Source organism: Tachysurus fulvidraco, chromosome 6 (assembly GCF_022655615.1).
Source record: "Tachysurus fulvidraco isolate hzauxx_2018 chromosome 6, HZAU_PFXX_2.0, whole genome shotgun sequence".
NCBI classification, from domain to species: domain Eukaryota; kingdom Metazoa; phylum Chordata; class Actinopteri; order Siluriformes; family Bagridae; genus Tachysurus; species Tachysurus fulvidraco.
In genome coordinates, this window is record NC_062523.1 from 11426308 (window position 1) to 11448273 (window position 21966).

Sequence of the window (21966 nt, forward strand, 5' to 3'; positions counted from 1 at the left end):
TGGATGACAGGCCCCTCACCAGTCTGCAACTCAGCATTGAAAGATTTGACATGCATAATGTGGCTGATTCCTCGCCGGATAACGGTCATCTCTCCACCGTCTGTTTTCCGAACACGGACTATTCCTTCGAGACGCCAGTCAGTGAAGTATGCATAACCTACAGCAGATGTAAACATGAAACAGTACAAGTGAATGAACTTTGACCCATGATTTTTTTACTTTAGTGATATAGTAAATCTAATATATATAATATTATAAAAATATAACAAATACAGGAGGTTATATATATAAATAGAAGACTAGGTAAAAATATATATTTTTTGATTATTATTTCTACAAGCATGTTAATCCCATGGCAAATGTGGTATGCATAATATATTATATTATATTTTACCTTAGTTTAGTTTGTTTTATCAGACTGATTTTTGAAGTTTTCTATAATTCTCTAATTTGCAGTCAGTGATTTAAGAATTGCTAATTTTGGATTTCATAGCTTTGGAAGGTGTGGAAGCTAATATTAGTGATAGGATGATATGTCTCACATCATTTCATTAAAACCCTAAAAAAAATTTTTCTAATGTAAAATGGGATTGTCTCCTTGTAGGTCGAGGTCCACAGTGGTGTTTAATAGCTAATATGAAAATAGATGCTCAGGCTTTTAAGAATTTGTAGTTTCTGTTTTTACCTAGTCTACTGTGTGCAAAATATAGAAAAGGTTTAAAAAAATAGTTCATTCCACATAAATGTTTATATCATCAACGTTAAAACAAAGCTTTTTTCTGCTCTCTGAGAGGCCCCAAGTGATTGTTCATAAGCATGTACAATTTGAAATGTTATCTTCAACTACTAAAACTCGCTTTGAAAACTAACAGTTGCCTAATTTTATATCAGACTTGCAGTAAAAAATATATATATATTTATTTTATTGAAGTCTGATAAAATGTCAGATAACATTTGTAGATTTCAATTCTGTCTGCAAAATGGAACACTGGTGTACTGGTAAAAAAGGTTAAAAACTAACACTGTGTAAACTTCATAAAATATTTATAGCTATAACATATTTTAGTGTTATGATTATAAATATGAATACCCACCTCCATAAATAGTAAGTCCAAATGGATGCGATATCTGTGTAATCCGATCCAGTGACAATCTGTTCTGCCCGTCAAAAGTACTGTGCTCGATCTTATCAAAAAAAGCATCAACCCAATACAAACGCATGGAGCTAGGGAGTGACAATAGAACAGGGAGAGGGAATAGGAACAGATTGAGAGACAGCTTTCAAATAAAGTTCAGATAAGTAGGATTAGGGCAGCTCATGTTTCTAGGGAGATTAGTTAGCTTTTAGTTGAGTAACATTAAAGGTCCAACCTGAGACATAGTAAATATTTTGAAAGGCAATAAAGACTAATAGTTATGTATAAAGTAGAAATAGATATTTTAGTTTGTTTTGTGGTCTTACTGCCCTGCCTGGAACAATGTAATAGTTTATATCTTAAGTCATTAGATATTAGCGTGTTTGGCTTACCTCCAGTCGATGGCAAGGCCATTAGGCCAGCCCAGTGTAGTGTTAACAATTGACTGAGCATGAGACCCATCACACCAGGATCGCATAATTTTTGCCGGGCGGTACCAGTCGGTCCAGAAAATAAAGCTGCCAAAAACACGTACATACACACAGGCTTAAATCACAGTTTGAATCCTACACCCTCTCCCAGCAACAACTTGCCTGTAAAGGAAACTTTTTAAATTCTCATAGTTTATTATATATAAACTAAAAGGTATCAGCAGTTTATTTAAGAACTCCTGTAGGGTCATGTCTCTTAAGCCAAGTTCTTAAAAGGCACCACAATACCAGCCTTCATGCAGCACTAATCTAGTCTCCTGGGCCCAGAGGACTTATAACTTTGAAGCTATTGGAAATGTCCCACTAGCAGTGCATAAAGACTCCCTTTATCTGCTCTGGGTTCAAAGTAGGAACAGTGTGTGAATGGGTGAGCAACTCCTGCATTATAGTAGGTGTGACTGGATAAAAGTGGCCAGCTTGCTAATGCTTTTTCATGGTTTTAAGGAAACAGAGACCTGAGGTGAAAGTGAGGCCCCCGGAGCCTTGTTCCAGGCTTGGTCCTGCTCAATGACTCGTGTTTTCACTTGACGTTACAAACATGACTGTGATTTCTCACCCAAGCTTATAATCCTATTTTTAATCAAAGACATTTCTGAGGTTACAGGTTAATGTCAATATTAAAACTGCCATAATACTGAAAACATATTGAATAAAGTTACATTTGTTTCATAAATTGATATGGCCATGCAAACATTTAGTAGCACCTGTTAGGTACACTTACCCAACTATTGGATGCACCACTATAGATCTGGGGTTGTTCAGGTTGTGGATGATGGTTCTCCTGGATTTGTCTCCTACTTTCATAACTGATATACTCCGATAGCGTGGGTCTGTCCAGTACAGGTTCTTTGATATCCAGTCATAAGCCAGATCCTCTACACCCTCCACTCGATTGGCTGCAAGCACCTCCCTCTCTGTTGGGATAAAAAGAAAGACAAATTACATAACATATTAAAACCCACAACTTGATTAATATATGTTCAATGTTCATTAATACAATACAAAATAGATGGCACAGGGTATATGGCACTTTATTTAAATTCCAATCAGATAATAAAATAACATATAAAACAAATAAATTAAATTTTATATACATTTTAAATATAAAATGGATATAAAACAAATAAATTAAATTTTATATACATTTTAAATATAAAATGGTCACAAATAAATGAAAGAAACAAAGAAATAAATCAAGGAAGGGGTATCTTATGTTTTGTGTGCTATTTATTTCCTAGTATTTGCAGCCTCTGCTTCAGATCTTGAATTCTTAATAAACTGAGATATGATGCACCTTTATTAAATCTCATAGGAAAAATTCTATTCTTATTAAGCTTATTTGGGTTTATTATTCATACTGTATGTATGGGGTGTAATGCCACTCTGTTCATATATCTGTTTATTGTTTTTAATTAAATATGGAAAAAACTGAGGCAGAAATGTCAGCACTATCAACATGTCATAAATAAACATTGTAAATGAATCACACAATACAGTCACTGTTTGTCCCACAAACTTCTTATCTGATGTTTCCTCACACTTGCATGAGAGTAAAAACATCCCACTTGCACAACTTTCTTGTTGCATCCAATGGAATCCCAAGTCCCTATGCACCACTTTAGTCTCCAGATGCTCAGTGAACTATTCTTACAAGTTTTACAAAAAAGTGCACCTTCATTTAACTGTACGTATCTATTCGTTTGATAAAAATAATGTATTAATATATTTCTACATTATGTGTGCATATTCCCCTTTGTTTGTATAGCACCATTGTATAGTTGCAATTTGATTGTGTTACACAAACCCTCCATCTGTTTACTAGTCTGTCTGTTCTGTGACCTTGTCCACTGTAACTATGATTCTCACAAAAAAAGATACAATACTCGAATCTGATGCTGCTCAATTGTTTGCTGTTAAAATTTGATTCACAGTGAGAATAATATTTCACTAGAAGTGATCCAGTGGCAGGGAACATAAATCCTGTCACAGTCATTTACCACAATATTGTACTCCAGTGTACCCTCCTAAGTCTTGTAACTGTGCCTGTATCAAGCCTTGTATCACAGACACAGCTCGCTAGGCACAGGTGAAATTAATAACATCAAATTACGAAGTGAAATCTTTTCATACAATTATAAGCATAGGGATCATGATCTTCAGAGGAAGCTAGGAGTCTAAAAAATGGTCTTTTTTTATAGCTGTAGTTAGATAAGGAATAGTAAAGAAACTATGTATCTGGCAAACTATGCTCAACAACAATTTTTCCACACAAAAGGGAAACTGTTGCTAGTCAAATCTAGTTTGGGATAATACACAGGTGTCTTACCAGTGCCATCTATTTTCTGCTTGAAAATAATATCCTTGGCAGTATCAGAGAAAAAGATGGAATTGTCCTCTGCATTGAAATCCACTCCGACAAAGAATGATGGTGTGCCAGTGACGGGAAGGATGATGTCTTCCTGAGACGAAAGGTTAAACGGGATCCCTCTGACTGCCAGCTGACTGGAGAAGAGTAAGAACTTTCTCACAGCTGCAACATAAAGCACATAATGTGTTTTAGACCTAAAAGTTAAAAAACTGCTTATATGAAATTAACAACTAGTTCTAAAGCACTAATCAAAACATTCAACACTCTTTTGATTTTTTTTTCAGTAAATGGAAAAACGATATATTGTATATGATAAAGCCATGAAAGGCATGATCAAATAATACATTAAAAAGCAGTGGGAAATTCAGTAAGCAATTTTTTACGCTCTCTTACCCACACATCTCTTGCCATCAGGGTGCAAGTCGTAGCCCATGCGGCAACGGCAGCGATATCCCAGACCACCGTTATCTGTCCTGTGACTAAGTACACAGATCTGCTCACAACCCCCTCGGCCCGTCCCGCATGGGTTATTTACTGTTAGCAACATACACATCAAACATCACACACATAACACAAATAATTTCTCTAGCATAACTGTTCAATCTAAAGTTGATTTAAAGATCCTAAACCAACACAGCTTGTGGATCAGATCAATAAAGAATAATTAACTATAGCATCTTAATATTGTATGTGAGACAATAATGATTGGCTTACTATAGGGCTGCCTGAAGGGATGTATGACAGCCACACCATATGGTGTATTAGCGGTTGAGTAGAGCAATTGTGGGTTGTTTTCAGTGAATTTGTTGGCTTTCATGATGGCCATCTTGGTCCAATCGGTGTAGTACACAGAGTGTTCAAACAAACTTAGGCCAAATGGGTGAGGGATCAATGAGCCCCCATGCACCACTGTTTTCCTACAAAGCAATAACACTTATTATTGACTTTCCAATTTATTATTATTCCAATTCATTTATTAATTATATATAATAATATATTTATAATAATTATTAATTATTATAATATTATTCCAATTCATTTATTGACCATATTTTAAGTACCAAAGACATGTTTGGCAAAAAATGGATATAATATTTTGTCCTTGTTAGCTTTACTATTACTAAAATATCAGTTAACCTACAGTAGTTTCCAATAGTCTGAGAGCACATAGAGCATATGTATCATTTAACAAATAAAGAAAATGTTCAATATCTTGAATAATTAACATTCAAGATTCTGCACAACTTCTAAGTCCCTACTTTAATTTATGCAAATTTGTGATATTGAGCATGTTAACTGTTTTGTACAATAGACCAGATTTGCCTCATCTCTTCTATTGATGCATGTGTTTAGAAAGATTCAACTTGTTGTCAGTAAAATAATTTGTATTTAAAAATGGTTATATTGAATTAGAAAACCATATGAAATTGGAAAAATTTTGATTGTGCTCTCAGACAAGATATGTATTTCACCGCACTGAACAGATCACTCAAAAAAAAAAACACTGTAGCAAAAGAAAAATTAGTTTGGTGACCAAAATCTTTTAGTTTTTATACACAAATCATTGTTGCGTATTCTCTTTTTATAGAATTTATTTTATTTATCCTCTCAGGTTAGTAAAGTGAATACATGGCTTGGTTTAAAAAATGATCATACAAATTTATCACAAATTTACCATTAAATGTTGTAGTAAACTTCGGTAAACTCAATATTATAGTTAAATATACAATAAACACAATAACTCTATAACATAAGAGTAAAACCATTAAAATATTATGATATGTGGTTCTATGACATAGAGAAAGAAAAAAATGGTAGCATCATTTTTCATGAGGTTGAGAAACATAATGCAAAACAAAAAGTATTATTTTATATAACAAATCCATAATACATTTTTGTGAAATTTTATAAGGTCTTATTATTTTCTAAGATAGAAAAAGCCTTCTTCACTATGGACTGTGTTAATAGCATTCAAGCCAACAACTGCATATGAGACAAGATTACACAATATAATCTTTTTTGCATACCTGTGCAGCCCATCATAAGTGGTAGTTTCTATGTAATCATAGCGACTGTCCACCCAGTACACCCTCTTAGCATCAATGTCCAACGTGATTCCAGCAGGCCAGCCTAGCTTGGACCTGATGATACCATAGCGGTTGGTGCCATCCATGTAGGCTCTCTCTAGACCAGGCTCTCCATTCAGAGTGTCCCAGTCAGAGAAGAAAAGATATCTAAACCAGAATATAAGGAACATAATCTTAGGATTATCCTTTTCTTCAGTTTAGGACATAAGAGGGTTACAAGAGGAAATCAAAACCAAAGTAGTTACAGTACCTATATACAGTGGTTGCAGTATAACAGTATAAAAAAACTGATCATGAGCCAATGGACTGGATGTATATTTAACAAAAATTTAACTCTGACTAGCCATACTTTGTGTGTTATTTTTGAAATTTTTGAAAGTTTAAAAAATATAACACATTTAACATAAAATCAGTTAGCACTTTCTTCAGTAGCATCTTGCCAATTTAGCTTGATTTTTCCTGCCTTGATTCCATATTAAGTTTCAGTGAAACTCTTTTCTTATTACTTTCAGCTAATCCTTTACAGTATTATATATAAATCACCGTCCTTTAATTACTTTTCCTGCTTAAGAAAGAAGATAATACTTTCAGTGATGAATGCCCTTATAAGCTGTTTTGAGGTCCATTTTGTGGTTTCATTTTTCAATTTTATAGGAGCTAGGCACAAATAATTAAAAAAAGAAGACGTGATATCTGTTCTTTTCCTTTATCACATTTTTTAGGATAGTGGATATGGATAGTTCAGTAGACAACAGTGCTTATTTTAAAAAGAAGACTTGTAGTTCAATAATGGTCTGAATACAGAATTTATATGCACTCAAAGACCCTTAATTCTTTTGAGCATTGGGGTTTTATAAATATCTTTCCAAGTTAGCATTTGTCATCATGTAGCTAGCCTTAGCAGTAAAAGCCTAGCAGTAAACATTTATAAATGAATCAAAATCATCTTACAAGAAATCTTTGAGCTATACAGCTAAAATGAAATAACCTCTAATGTTAGCTATAATATGAACATTTTATAAATAAATAAAGTTTTAAAAAAACCTCTCCAGAATCCTGTTGGTTTAGCTTATGTCAGCTGACTACATTGAGACGTCTGTCTATGGAGTCAATGAATGTAATGTCCATTGATAAAAGCATTACACAACTAAAATTTAATTGAATGGAATGATATGCCCACATCTATGGTTTAAAAAGTTTTTACCTATACCTATTTACACTCTTATTCCTATATTTGGACATATTGGGTCATTTCAGTGTATATCTTAATTAATTTAAATACTCACCCAACAGTTGGATCTAATGCCAGTCCTCTTGGATTTCCTAGGTTTTCAGCAATGAGTGTGACACGATTATTTCCATCAAAGTCCACCATGTCAATTCTGTTAACACTGGCCTCAACCACATAAAGTTTATTGTTCACCCAGTCCACAGCGACGTTTTCAGGATAGTCAACTGATACATTTAGGATCACCTGTAAATGTGACCCATCCATGTTCACCGAAAACACCTAACACACACACAGAATGATTCAAGTAAATCTGGTAGCTGGCGCTTAAGTTTCTTACATATAAAATAACTATTTAAGTGAGAGATAAGATAAGAAAACTATGTATAATTTCAAACCATGACTATGTTAAGGTATACAGCATATCCTCTCATTTAATAATCGTGTGCAATACAGCCTGGTTTCTGATTACACCTGCATCATCCAGCTAGCTTATCTGTTCTGTAGCATTTAAGTGGAGCCACAGGAACCGTACTGTGAAACCACTGCCCTACTGATTTCAAGATGGCACTGGTTTCTCAGGGTGGACCACTTGGCATTGTATCAGAAGCCAAGGCACCACTGCTCTTTGCAGTGGAAACCAAACCCGTCCTAGAGAGTAGGATTCTCGGCTGACCCGTTTACCGGAAACATAAGCTGTAGAAGAAGTTGCTGTTTTGGCTAGTGCACAGACCCCCTGCCTGGAGCCCGCCACAATTCTGTGGGGTTGGGGGTACTAATCACAGATCCCCACCTCTTGGTATGCCCTTGCTTTTCAGCTCTTATGGCTGGGGTTAAAACCTGAGAGCAGCCAAGAGCTCAAACAAAGCCCTCTGAGTCAGCCAAGGAATGCATAAAACAGGCTGGATGCAAACAAATACTGCACAGCCACTTGCTCCACTCTTAGGTTGCATAAAATTGAGCAGAAATATGCAGTTTCAAGCATATCAGAATCCTTGTGGAGATTAGGAAAAGGTGGACTATGTTGAAGAACAGATCCAGCCACTCTGTCTGGAGCCTAGCAGCTCTGCCATCATTAAAGTATTAGTAGTATCTACATTAATCATGTCAAGGAGTCACTGTTGAATGGCCAACTACTGTCACAGTTTGAGCACATGGACAAACAAGCATGCTGATCCTGATAGAAGGGGTTACATGGGGTACTTTTTTTTATAAAAATGCCTTGTTCAAGTAAAATCGGGAGGGGTGGGGGGTTCACACTGCCACACACATACAGTTTGATGGACTGGTCTTACATTGGACTTTGGCCAACAGTGGAGTGTGTGTGTGTGCGTGTGTGTGTGTGTGTGTGTGTGTGTGTGCGTGTGTGTGTGAGAGAGAGAGAGAGAGAGAGAGAGAGAGAGAGAGAGAGAGAGAGAGAGAGAGAGAGAGAGAGAGAGAGAGAGAGAGAGAGAGAGAGAGAGAGAGAGAGAGAGAGAGAGAGAGCACAAATATGTATCTCTGAAAGGAATAACGGAACATTAGTGCATAAAAAATGAAAATAATGAAAAGCTTTGTTGTCATCAACAAATGTAACAGCAATAGCACTTATCCTGTAAAGGTTAGCACCTCAGGTATCTATTAAATACCACTCATTAAAATGTGCAAACTGAGAAAGCCTTTCAGATGCCAGAACTTTAAATGGATTTTTCTGGGATATACAGTGAGATGCATAGCTGCCAACAACGCTGTCTTTGTTTAAATACGACAGCACCAGGAGCAGTGTGAAAGGTTGTAGCTCAGGAAATTAAAAAGTTTACAGAACATTTAGATACTAAAAGCTATTTGATTATGGCATTAGTTACCTTATTTTGGATGGTGTCAGTCCAGAAGACCCTTTGCAGCTGGTAATGAAAATCCACTCCCACAGCAACTCCTCTGTTCTCAGAGTGAACCAAGACTCGAGAACTGTGACCGTGGATATCTCCAATCAGCAAGTCTCGTCCATTAGAAAAAAGTAAAGATGCCACTCCAGCTGTATGGATGCAATTTCAAAAAACACTATTATGAGAATGTTTTCTACCTTTTTTTTATATAGGACAAATAAAATATCTTTAATGTTCTGAGACAGAATTTTGCCCAAAGCCATTATAAAACAACAAGTAATTGACAAATTGACAAACAGTTTGAGGGAGTTTCATATTGTTTTCAGATGCAGGCTCAGTGGAGAACTAAGAACATATGTAGTAAAGGAAATTAAAAAATTCCAATATTACCATAAATGGGTTACAGTACAGTGGAACTGAAATTCAATACTACAAGCCAAGCTTATTGAAATTAAACAGTTTGTCTTCTCTCACAAGCCAGACATTCACCAGTTTCTTACTGTTTGTCTAAAAATGTGGCTAAGGAATACCTTTATAAACATAAAATGGCCAATGGCCTGGAATTGGAACTATACACATTATCTGTAGTTTGTCAATGTAATATTTATTTGTATACCTTTTAAAGTCAGAAAGCTACAGACATTCTTCAATCCTATTACTATATATTGTTTCAAAACAATCATAATTTTCAATAGTTTAAATCTGAGTCAGTAGTTTTCTCACTGGATCCTGACACTTGTGTCCAGAAACCTACACAAAATCACATAATCAAACACTGTGGTTCTATGGGCAGAGAATCTAAAGCTAAAACTAACAGGGAATATCACTAATCTGAATTTTATTGGGTCCCGAACGTAAAGTCCAATTTTTTCCCTGCCTAAGATGAAAATGAGATATTTGATACAATTGTAGTCAGATTGTGCACAACAACCCACAGATCAACCCACAGTATACGACAACCCACAGATCATTCATTCATTTGACAGACAGATAGATAAGTACAGATAAATAATTACACATAATTACAGATAAATTACAGATAAATAAGCGTGACTTCAAACCGCAGTAAGACTGCCTCTGTTTGTGTGAACAGATGCATTAGACATGACTGGCCATTATATCAATACAGATAGGATTCAGGATTCCTGACACTTGTCAGTGTTGTGTTGTTTACTTGCTTATATTACTTGATATTATTTTCTTCTAAATTAGCTGCATAAGCCACAGAAACAAAAGGAATAAAAAAAGTACTACGGTGGTAAACACAATCTGACATACATTAGACTTTTTTATCATATTTTAAATATATTTCTGAAATACATAATGAGAATAAAACTTTGTTAAGGATAAGAATTAAGTTAGCACTGTCTCCTGGTCAGATGCCATTCAGTGTGCTACATAAGCAAGACTGAGAAAACAGTCACCCACAACAAAGCACCAGGAGAGTTTGAAGAGGAGCACAAGGCAGAGTGCAGGGGGAGGGGCGCTTGCTAAGTAGATTTAGACCAAAGGACAGAAATACGCACTGAAGTACACATTTCACTATCAAAAATCGATAAGCCCCTATATATTTCAGATCTGCATAAGATGCACTAATTTTAGTAGAAAGCTAACAGGTTAAAATAAATACATGAATAAATCAGTGCAATGTTTTTAGATCAGTAATGCTGTTTTTAAACCATGCTAAAATGTCATGACCCTGAACTTCAAAAGAATTAATGTCGTATTTTAAGCCTCAGTGTCTTTTCCAACAAGCACACTGTATAGGTATTCATGTATGCAGTCCTGCTCTCTTCGTAATTTACTGTATATTTGACAATCATGTTAAGGTTCAGAAAGACTCACAGGATGTGTTGGCTCTGCAGTATCGGTGCTGCTCTAACACGTAGCCATCCTTACAACTGCAGCGATGTGTACCGATCCGATCTTCACACAACTGATCACACACACCCCACAACAGGCAGTCATCATAGTCTGCTCAATGAAACAGCATGAAAAAGACAAAATCAGGATTAACTTCATGTGGCTTCATCAGACACAACCACAGGTTATATATATATATATATATATATATATATATATATATATATATATATATATATATATATATATATATATATATATATGGCATATTGCTGACTGGAATGTTAGTTAAGTCTCAGTCTCATAATACTTAGAAATTAAGCTACAATGAAAGGCTATTCTGTGATATAGTATATGATGGGAAACATCATAAGATTTTACCAATGCAGGAGCGGCTGTTATTGAGGCTGACCACATAGCCAGACGGACAGGCACAGGTACCACCCTCAGGAGACGCCACACATCGATGCTCACAGCTTAGAGAAGCACAGCGCCAAATACCTGGAAATCACAGAAAATAAGATTTTACACTACCTTAATAAGAATCTGACAAACAAACCCAGACTCTTCTGGAACTGATATGCACAAAATTATCGATACTGTATAAGGGAATGTAATTCTTGACTACAGTTGACTTTAAAATGTTTTTCAGTAATATTAGTAAATATTCTAGCAATAATCTTAATATGAAATGTTTTTACCCTCAGAATTGAGGGTAGCGGTGGCTTACAGTCTTTCTGTTAATTATGAAAAGGTACTGACTGCAGTTGTGTCCAGCTGTAGAGTTGGTTTCATCTTCCCCATCGGGACAGTGAGGTGTGCCATCACAGAGCTGCTCCATAAGGATACAAATACCAGATGAGGGACATGGCCATTCACCAGGGTAACACTCATGCTGAACATTATCTGCAGACATGACAACATGATAATAAGCACTGTACCTGTACACTGTGAAATGAAATACTTATATGTCGCATTTCTGTGAGGTCATTTTTGTATCAAACCTAATCTGAAAGCCCTCAGCCAAGTACAGTAAAATGAAACCCAAAGAAAACACAGAAAGGGTGACACAATTCTGAACAAGTACAGAAACAATGTGTGAGGTTTGAAATAAGCCCAGTATCCTTATCTACAGTGGAATAAGAAACAGCTTGGCCTAGACTCTATTGCCCGGGAAAACACTGACACTCTAATTCATGTGAAGTAACCACTCTGCAAGGGTCACATGGGAGTTTCGGGTGCTTAACCCAGCCACTCATAGCACAAGGACATCAGTGCAACCTGTAGACATCCTAAATAGCTCTGGATGGAATTCAGAAGAATAAATGGCTAAGAAGAACCCGCATTGTACCCAGCCATCTTAGTCCATATCTGACGGTTGGCAGGTTAACCCAACACAAATTCAGTCATATTATACTTCTGTATTTATCTATAGAAATGTTTTCTTGTTGCTGATATCTAGCTCTATTGATTATTACATAGCTGACCCAGAATTCACAAAAAGTTCTAAAAAGCATACTATTATTCAGTGACAGGGACTAAGCCAGTATGTTCCTGTTGGACACTGATAACTATTGTTTAAGTATAAAGATAATCCTACTATCCGGTATCACCCAAAAAGGGTAAGTTCCATTCTGATTATGTTTCCCCACAAGATTCCTTCCTTATAACATCTCAGGTATTTCCTCATCACCATCATGTCTGGCTTCCTCGCTATGGATCTAAAGCTACATGATCCAATTCCAGATTTCTGTAAAACTGCTTTGTGGCAGTGTCTATTGTTAAAAGTGCTATTCTATTGTTAAAAGTGCTATTAATTGTACTGAATTGAAAATATAATACATTGTGCATTCTATGCTCTTAATAAGGCCTTGATAACTTAATCAAGGACATTTATTCAAAAGTTTAAAAGACCTGCTTGGATAGAACTGTTGTAAGTGACAATAAAAAACAATGGAATGGTAACTTTTGACTATAAATATGTGAATGTTATTAAATATCTAATAGCATTTAATATGGAATTTGAAAAGCACATGGGAAACACTGATGTCATCAAGAATTCTCCAAAAAATCTGGGCAACAAAAAAAAAATATATCACCTACCACAGCCTCGCTCATCAGCATTGTCTCCACAGTCGTCTTCTCCATCGCACAACCAGACCTGATGTATACAGCGACCACTGGGACAAGTGAAGTAAGTTCCTCTACATGTAGGGTAAGCTGCAATGACAAGTCATCACAAAAGAGTTAATAAATAACGATAAATCCTACTTTACTTAAAGCTGTTTTTTTTATGCATACCATTAATGTTACAGTGATGCACTTACTGCAGTTCTGTTCATCACTCCCATCCCCACAGTCATCATCGTGGTCACAGATGTACCCATGTGGAATACACTCCCCATTATTGCACTGAAACTGGCCACTTCTGCATCGCTGAGCTGCACAAAACCAAGCAATGCACTTCTCTTTAGGTTCTCTACCATAAAGTCTGTACATTGAAATGAGTGTTCCTGATTACACCTTGTGCAAAAATTAAATTACAGTGCAACTATAAAAAGCAGCATTGTAAGTGTTTTAAGCCAAATGTGTTAGAATATTGGGGATAGATTTCAAGGGTCTATTTTTCCTGCCAAGGAAGGACACTCACTGCAGTTGGCCTCATCAGAGCTGTCTCGGCAGTTGAGCACCTGGTCACAACGCTGGCTCGTGTTATAACATGCCCCACTGGCACACCTCAACTCTGGGCACTCTGGATAGTCTGGACGAGAAAGAAACAAGGTCCAGTTCCAGCCATCACTCACTTGTTCCATTAAATATAATTAGTCAGTAATATAATACAGCTTCTTTTGGTGGATAGTGACAAGAATGATCTCAAGATCAGACGTTGAAAACGTAAAAACACACCATTAAATTCTATCATGGAAGTATTTTTTAAGGTAATACACTGCTAAAAATATATAGCATGCAGTGTTGAATTCCAGGAGTTTTGGAATAGTGTCTGAACATAGTTTCTCACTAATCCACCAAGGAATCTGAAATTAACTTCAACTAACAACAAAAAGCATATTGTGGCTATTTCTGTCAGTCATTAAGCTTCTTCATTTTTCAAATTGATTAAAATGCCACAGGAGCCTGGGATGGTGGAGATATATCTATCCTCCAGCATTCACATGGACACAGATAGTTAACTTACGGCAGTTTCTCTCATCCGCCCCATCCAAACAGTCGGGCAAATGATCACACCTGTATTCCGCTGGGATGCAGGCCCCATTTGTGCAGCTGAACTGTGTACTGGAACAGGTCCTGCCAGCTAAGAAAAGATCAAGCATCACATTTTTTTAATATAAATGTTATGGGTGGTCCTCAGCAATACTTTCACATACACATGCACATGGCCAAAGAACATGCCACTTATTTGCCCTTTTGCTTCTGTAGCCCACACACAGAGGTTATCAAATTTCACAGGAATGAAGGAAATCACATTCCTTTACATTAATGAGAAAGTGAGGAAGGGGAGGACATACGGCAGTGCTGTCTCTCGTCTGAGCCATCTTCACAGTCCTCCTCGTCATCACATACCCAGTGCACTGAAATACACTCCCCGTCACTCAGACACTGGAACTGGCCCACCTCACAAGTCGCTTGGGCTGAGAGAACACAATAAACCTGCTTAATTAACTCATGGAAGGAGGTGTAGACAAACCTGCATACAGAGCTTTCACTTTAGGAATTTCCCATATAATAAAGTTTTGTTTAAAGCAACATTTTCAGCTTCTTTCAACAACAACAACAAAAAAAAAACTACAAAACCCTGTTTTTCTATATATTGTTTTTCTGTATATTCTGTATAATGTTATGACTGAGAAGCTTCCAGACTCAAATAATAATAATAATAATAATAATAATAATAATAATAATAATAATAATAATAATAATAATATTAATACTTTCTGCCCATCCAGATACCACAGCACTGTTTATCAGTAAATGGTGATTAATGTTCTGTAATGGCCACAGTGTTGATCAGTATGCTAAACATATAATCACATACTTTGTACCTGTCAGCAAGTTAGTAAGAGTCTAATACAGGTCTTAGGACATCCCATTTTCTCTGTAACTAACCAGGCTTCATTTGTTTACTTTCAAGAGGATAGGTGATAGAAGAGGCTGTTGATAGATCAACTTTTTAATGATAACAGAAACAAACCTTTTTACAGCATTCCACACCATTACATGTAACAATAAACTAAAAAATACAATGTGGCATTCTTTAACAAATAAAAAGGTTAGTACTGGTAAACTGCTGGGTAAAAGAAGAAGCTTATATAAGACCCTATATATATATATAAAACCCAAATACTGTACATTCACTGCATAACCTGTTACACTGACTCCTTGTAATATCAGTAATATCGGGAAGAATAAATGTAAGAGATTTACTCACGGCAGCCACTCTCATCTGAATCATCTGTGCAATCTGCAGTGCCATCGCAGCGCCAGCCTGCTGGGATGCATCTACCTGTGTTACAGCGGAACTGACCAGCTTCACAGCCTGACCCTGCACAGACATTAAAACTAGAATCATTTCCAAAACTGATTTCTATTATCAATACCCTTTCCATTATCATGTGGTCACAAAATGGATAAAATTATTTACTCCTCTAATAAAAAATCAGAAATGCTTTTTAAGGAGACATTTAGGTGAAGGCTGCTACAGTATTGTTGAAGAACACAGTTAAGAGCATTGACAGGCAGCGGACAAAAATGTGCCAGCCAAACAGCCATCACTGTAACAGCTTTTGCTGTTCTCTTCCTAATACCTCCTTTTGATCTCTGTCTGTGAGAGGCATCTCTAAAGATAAGGTACCATGCTTCTACCTTCCCTGCTGGGCTCTGCGAGATATCAACTGGGGCAGCATAGTTCAGCTGAGGAGGCCTCCATCAAAGCTGCTAGAAAAACGCATTGCGTGATTTTGATTGTCTCTTACTGACACTCTGATTAATGGTGCATGCTGTTCCTTGTCCAGAACATAATTGGGATAAATCGAGGCACCGGGTGGTACCACAGCCCTTACACCCAAATTCCAAAAGCTGATGGGAGATTTAAGTTGAAGAAAGGTGTGTTAAGTCAGGGGCTAGTGTTTGAATGTGTGTTGTCACTGGCTACCTTTAAACATACACTTTTAGACTATTATCAGAAAATTGAATATTAATTTAGAGTTTAAAAAAATGTAACTCAATTTTTTTATTTGGCAGTTTTTATGCAGAGAGAGAAAAAACCTTTTGCCTTATTAATTAAATCGCCAGAGCTCATACAGTACCATATGGCCAAAATTTAATCATTTTCTATAACAGTTCTGGCAATCAGTTCTGGCAATTGTGTTGGTTGTAATTCTAACAAAAGGTTTATATTAATGCCCTCATTGTAATATGTTACTGTTTCTAATATTAACAACTCATTTACAAGAACTTTTTACCAGATGATCTATATAGTCTATTATTTAACATTTATATAAGAAGTTTTGAGTGTCAGCAAGTTTTGTGCCTTGGGGAAGTCTTGAGGACAGAGGACTTTGTACATTCAGGACTTTGGTAACATGACAGGCAACATTTATTCATTGTCTTATTAACTTTAAAGTAGACAAAAAGAATCTGTGCACACACACAAACACATATATAAAAATTGAGAAATCATTGTGGTATAAAAGCAACAAAACAATTTGGCACATCCTGTCAGTGTTAGTGGAAAATTGGAGTGGATACTTTAAACTTTATTGACCAGTCTGCCATTATGCTCAATTTCAGTACAATAAAAATGCAACAAATCCTGTGATGTGATGCTAAAGTCTCATTTTATTGATGAACCAGGACAATTAATTGACTATGTATTCAGTTTTTACATCAAAATCAACAAGATTGATGTTTGGTTGGTGCAGCAATGTTGGTTAAGCCTGGAAAAACTTTTAAACATTTAGTAAAGAATGACACTGAATCCTGCTGTTCACTGAAGTAAGAAAACACAAGCTTGAGTGTGTTAAGAGCGGCCAAAGAGCAACACTCAGAAAAAGGCTATGCTGTGAGGTCAGCATTTGACATTTAGCCTCCTGGCAACTTAGCTGAAAAATCCCCTGCAAAAGTCGAGCCATTCAGCTGACACAGCTTACTGCTTCCTTGTTGTAATACAGCTCTATACAGATACTGTAACTGCGAGAAGGACATGCACTAATTAGGTAATATGCACATAAACACAACTGTAATGCTTTGCTAAGGAAAGAAATTATGTAATCTGCTTAAGTACATTATAAAACTACTGCAGGAGAAGTCTCTACATGTCAAGTCTGTCACACATAATTTAGAGGTTTATTAACTTCTTTTCATAAAGACAGGTATTATTCTACCATCGTACTCAGACCCTCAAGTCGTAAGTTGTTCTTATATCTAGAGGTCTTGACTTGCATTAACAAGGCTGCAGTAAATCCAGAACTCTTAAAGCGTGCCAGCCAGATGGATTTCCAATTAACTCCTCCAGCAGCCAATTGGGAAGCCAGCCTTTTTCCTGCTCAGTTTACTAATGATAAAATTGCTCCTCCGCTCACTCAAAGGCAGGCTTTGTTCAGAGGACACGATCCCGGAGGTTTCGGCAGCGTCTATAACACACAGGTAGACAACTGGCACACACGGCACTGGCATAGCCGGACAAGCTCACTGACACAAGTCACACAACTGGAGTTAATCATCTTGCTGGCACTGGTGGAATATGAGCCTTTACACTGAATAAGATTGTAGAAAAAAGGTTAGGAGAGATTTTTCACATTTTAGTCATAGATAATGCCCTGGAGAACATCCAGTGTATTTCTGATATAAAGTATTAGTCTCAGTCAGCTAACTATTTCAAACATTAAACTTCAAACATAGCAGAGGTTTACCTGACCTCAACCAGCAATTATAGGATTATGTCTAAACTCAGCATCTATACATTAGGTTAACAGCTTCAGACCCACTTTGCCAAGACAGAAATGTATCTGCTGCCGCCTTTAAAATAACGCCAGTGTTTCCTGACAGTATCAGTGCTGGGAAAGGTGACAGGCAAAGTGTAATGTGCTTTTAAAACAGCAACATCCTGTGTCGAACCGTTCAGGAAAACGAATCCTTTACTTAACAGTCAGTCTAGTAATTTCTCAAGAGGGCCCAAGGGGGATTTTATTCCAATGTCTTAATTTAGGATTAAAAATGGAACTGTCCCTTATTGTGAATGGCAACAATGCAAGAGAACAGCAACATGATTGTCTCCCTGGTCAATGTGTGGAGAGGGGCTTGTATTATGCAAATGAATTTGTCCCGTTGAAGGGCTATATGCTTTTTTTCTTCCTTCATTAATGCCTTTGCTCGGACTGTTTTGTTGGTTTAGTGTTTTCTCTCTTTCTTTTTTTTTGCTCCCCTCTTCCTTCTTTCGGACCATGTCTTTTCTAATTAGCCAACTTAAACCCACAGCAGGCGAGAATCCCCAACATTATCTGAGGGGAAAGATAAGGGGGACACCCTACCACCAGTCCACAAAGGGCAGCAGCAGAGGAATTTTCATTAGAATGAAGCCTCCCAAAGGCTTAGACCCCACTGGGTGATAACAATAGCACAATGGGCCGGCTGGCTGGCCTGTAGCCCCATAACCAAAAGTGTCAGTACACTAAAGGAGCCCACAGAGATGGATAGTGAAATAGAGGAATACAGTAATGCTTCCTGCAAAAAAAGAAAGACAGATAGAGACCCCCTTGTCCCATCTTTATGTCCCTCCTCCCTTAAAAAAGGCACTTGCCAGCCACAACATCTCTTTCTCGGCTCGTGGAGGCCATGGGAGAGGTTCTGCCACTTTCGTCAAAGCCGTCTTGTTTTGGCGTGTCGCAGGAGGCTGGGTTAACGTGGTGGGGGAAGATGGGTAGCACCAAGTGCCTATGCTGTCAGAGAAGAGGGCTGTTGCCCGTTTCATATGGAAATGTATGTGGCCAAATGAAGTCAATTGCTTAACAACTGACTTTGGCTCTTGCAGCTACACTGAAAAGACCCAGCGGTACACAGAAAGGCTTTGGCATAAATGGAAAGCAAAGAGGAGCAATGTTGACCAGCGAAGCTGCCTATTAAGTCATTCTGTTCAGCACTGCTGATATTTAAATTTTTTTAAAAAATGTATTAAATGGTGAATTGTATTGTTGCCTTAAATAAATAGCACATTAACACAAGATTAATAATTGTGAAAAAATATGAGCTTAAAATTACTAGCTTAAATGTCAGATCTGAAATGACTTTCTAAATTCATATGGAATTTTTCTAATGTTAGTTTATAAAATTGCATGGTAATTTTGACAACCACATATGGGCACATTGGGACATTATCAGTCTGACATTCAAATGTTAAAATTTTTCCTAATAACAACTGAATTTAATAAATATATTTGCTGTGAATACTGCTTCTAAAAGTACTGTTTATAGTTGGGGCATAAGTAGCTGTTGTTATTGTGAACTATGTTAACTGTTGTTCCTATTTCCTTATTTATGACTCCTTATTTCTAATATAGAGGCCTCTTACACAATGATTTACATTCTTCTAAAATCCATAATGAATACAGATTATTCTCTATAATAGTTTAAGACAAAGTTCAAGACAATTGTTTATCATGTGCCTGGTTATGAAAATCGACTAATGGTCATAGTAAACAGTCCAGATTAAGTAGCAAGGACTGACTATTTATATACTGATTTACAACACAGTCTTTACTGTGCATAAAAAATGCTTACAAGTGCATAACTAAGAATATTAAGTTGAACCATTAACAGCTTACATACTCAACACTTACCCAATCTTGTTTGTAAGTACAAAAGACAATCCCAGTTACAAAATGCCTCCATCATCATGTTTTCCATAAATGTTCAACTAACCGTAACAGTAAATTATTATTATAATTATAGCAACAAGCTGCCTTTACATAAGTCACGTATCACTACTAAATAACCACATAAGTGCATGTGACTGAGGCAAATGTGCCAACACAGGCACCTTCAAGACACCTGAAAACCAGGCATAGCCAGCCAGTGACAGGTAACTCATTAATATCAATGATCAATCCAGTACTGTCACCTTCAACCCATTGCAGGAACCAGGTCTGAGAAAGGGACCCTATGGGCTCAGGTGAATGAAGCACTCAGTGTGTTCGAAAATGCATCCTGACATTCTCTACTGAGTCCTTTTGGTCATTTCCTCTCAAATACATGCTGAATAAAGCTGGATTAAGAAAGTCCATTCCTGGCTCACATTTCTGAGGAGATCAAACATGGTTGCAAGTTTAAGTTTGAGGCAAACACAATAATACAGGTTCATATTTGTTTTAAATTGTGTCAACCTCCATCTCAGTGAAAGGAGACCTGCTTTTAACATCATATTTGTCTAGGGACTTCAAAATGAATGAGCCCCATGAGTAATATTTTAAAGCTATGTATCTATGTAGCTATGTAGATTTTATTTTAATGTTACGTACTCTGTTCAAATCATCCAACACTGAGTACCCTATATCTTGAAATGTTTTCGTATATTTAGTATTTAGTAACATTGAGAGGAACCAGACTCAAAGGGGAACCTCATCCTCATATGGGTGACTCCGGAGTGTGTGATTATAAATGAAAATAATCAAATGACTCATGTAAATTATAGGTTTATATTCACAACCAGGTTCAAAATATATGTTTTGGTGCCTAGACTGTATGATCACTTTTAAGCAACATCTACAGCAGTAATTAGCAGCCTGATACACACTAAGAAGCTTACACACACTGAGAGCTAAGCAAAAACAAAGTAGATTACAATGTGAGAGCCTTTCGAGTTTTAGCAGCACGTAACACCGCAATGTTTAGCAACTTCAGTGAATAATAAACCCTAAAAAGCAAAACAGGCTCCATATAAATAAGTCAGACAAGTTATCTGGTTATTTAAAACTAACCATAGCTGTTTAAATTAGCTTTGTAGCAGTGGGTCTGGTAGTCAGTCACATGCTCTCCTCTGTTACCTAGCAACGGCAAAGCATAGGCAAAAGTTCTCGAGAAGTTTAGAGAATCGCGAGGCGAGGTGGCTTTGTGCACGAGACATTTGGGACTGTGTTTTGTTAAAGAGACCTGGTAAATAACTAGCTGTTTGCTTTAAAGTGAAAACATATACGGACACATTTTCTTTGTAGTGAGGAAATGCATTTTGACAGACATTTACGCACCGAGCTTAAGTCTATTATTCGCTATGCCTGTGTATGACCTCATTAGCCATGTTTAGAAACTCCAGGATTGTAATGGTGTAATCATAACGGTCCTGTACAAGCAAGTGCAATAATCTATTAGACTTCAATAATAAATTGCGGCTGATTACGTCTTGCCTTTTTCTAGTGAAATATATATGCATATAATCCGACTTTTTTATTCCAGGTTGAATTTATTTATTTTTTTTTTTTCATAAAAAAATGATTAAAAGACTAAGTGCAATATAAATCAGGTGTGGTACAAAAATAATAAAGGTGTGTTATGTCTATTTAGGCTCCCATACTTTATCCAGACACTCCAGATTTTCTCAGTATTTCTGTAGAAGAAGAGAGATCTGCGTTGCTCAGGGTGACTTTTACACAGTTTAGGCTACACTTTCTGGTTTGGAGATCCTTCATAACACTTTCAACTCATCGGCTTAGCTTGCAGTAAAGAGAAATATGTATGTATGAGGAAGGGAAACGCTCCGACTCACCCTGACAGCTGCACTGAAGGAAGTATAAAGAGAACAGAGTTGCAGTTTGGAGCAGCAGTGCTCGGTGCATGGTGATGCGCGCGCGGCTGCTCCTCGTCAAGCACACAGAGCTCCGCGGACTGAGGTGATGCTGCGCGCCTCTCACTAACTGGTCTTG

At 36.8% G+C, this 21966-nt stretch overlaps 1 protein-coding gene across 2 annotated transcripts in view; it reads right to left on the minus strand.

Annotated features, from left to right (window-relative positions):
- lrp2a (low density lipoprotein receptor-related protein 2a) overlaps positions 1-21966 on the minus strand; it is a 62563-nt gene extending 40597 nt beyond the window's left edge. For both annotated transcript variants that reach the window (XM_047814975.1, XM_027164565.2), the window contains exons 1-20: positions 21810-21966; positions 15486-15599; positions 14566-14688; positions 14235-14351; positions 13689-13799; positions 13366-13479; positions 13142-13258; positions 11801-11944; positions 11420-11539; positions 11021-11149; positions 9155-9324; positions 7369-7592; positions 6023-6229; positions 4710-4912; positions 4389-4529; positions 3954-4157; positions 2349-2541; positions 1529-1654; positions 1095-1225; positions 20-157 (exon numbers count right to left, since the gene is read on the minus strand). In XM_047814975.1, the coding sequence (XP_047670931.1) occupies positions 20-157; positions 1095-1225; positions 1529-1654; positions 2349-2541; positions 3954-4157; positions 4389-4529; positions 4710-4912; positions 6023-6229; positions 7369-7592; positions 9155-9324; positions 11021-11149; positions 11420-11539; positions 11801-11944; positions 13142-13258; positions 13366-13479; positions 13689-13799; positions 14235-14351; positions 14566-14688; positions 15486-15599; positions 21810-21879 (2896 nt within the window). In that variant the 5' untranslated portion in view covers positions 21880-21966. The remainder of the gene's footprint in view (positions 1-19; positions 158-1094; positions 1226-1528; positions 1655-2348; positions 2542-3953; positions 4158-4388; positions 4530-4709; positions 4913-6022; positions 6230-7368; positions 7593-9154; positions 9325-11020; positions 11150-11419; positions 11540-11800; positions 11945-13141; positions 13259-13365; positions 13480-13688; positions 13800-14234; positions 14352-14565; positions 14689-15485; positions 15600-21809) is intronic.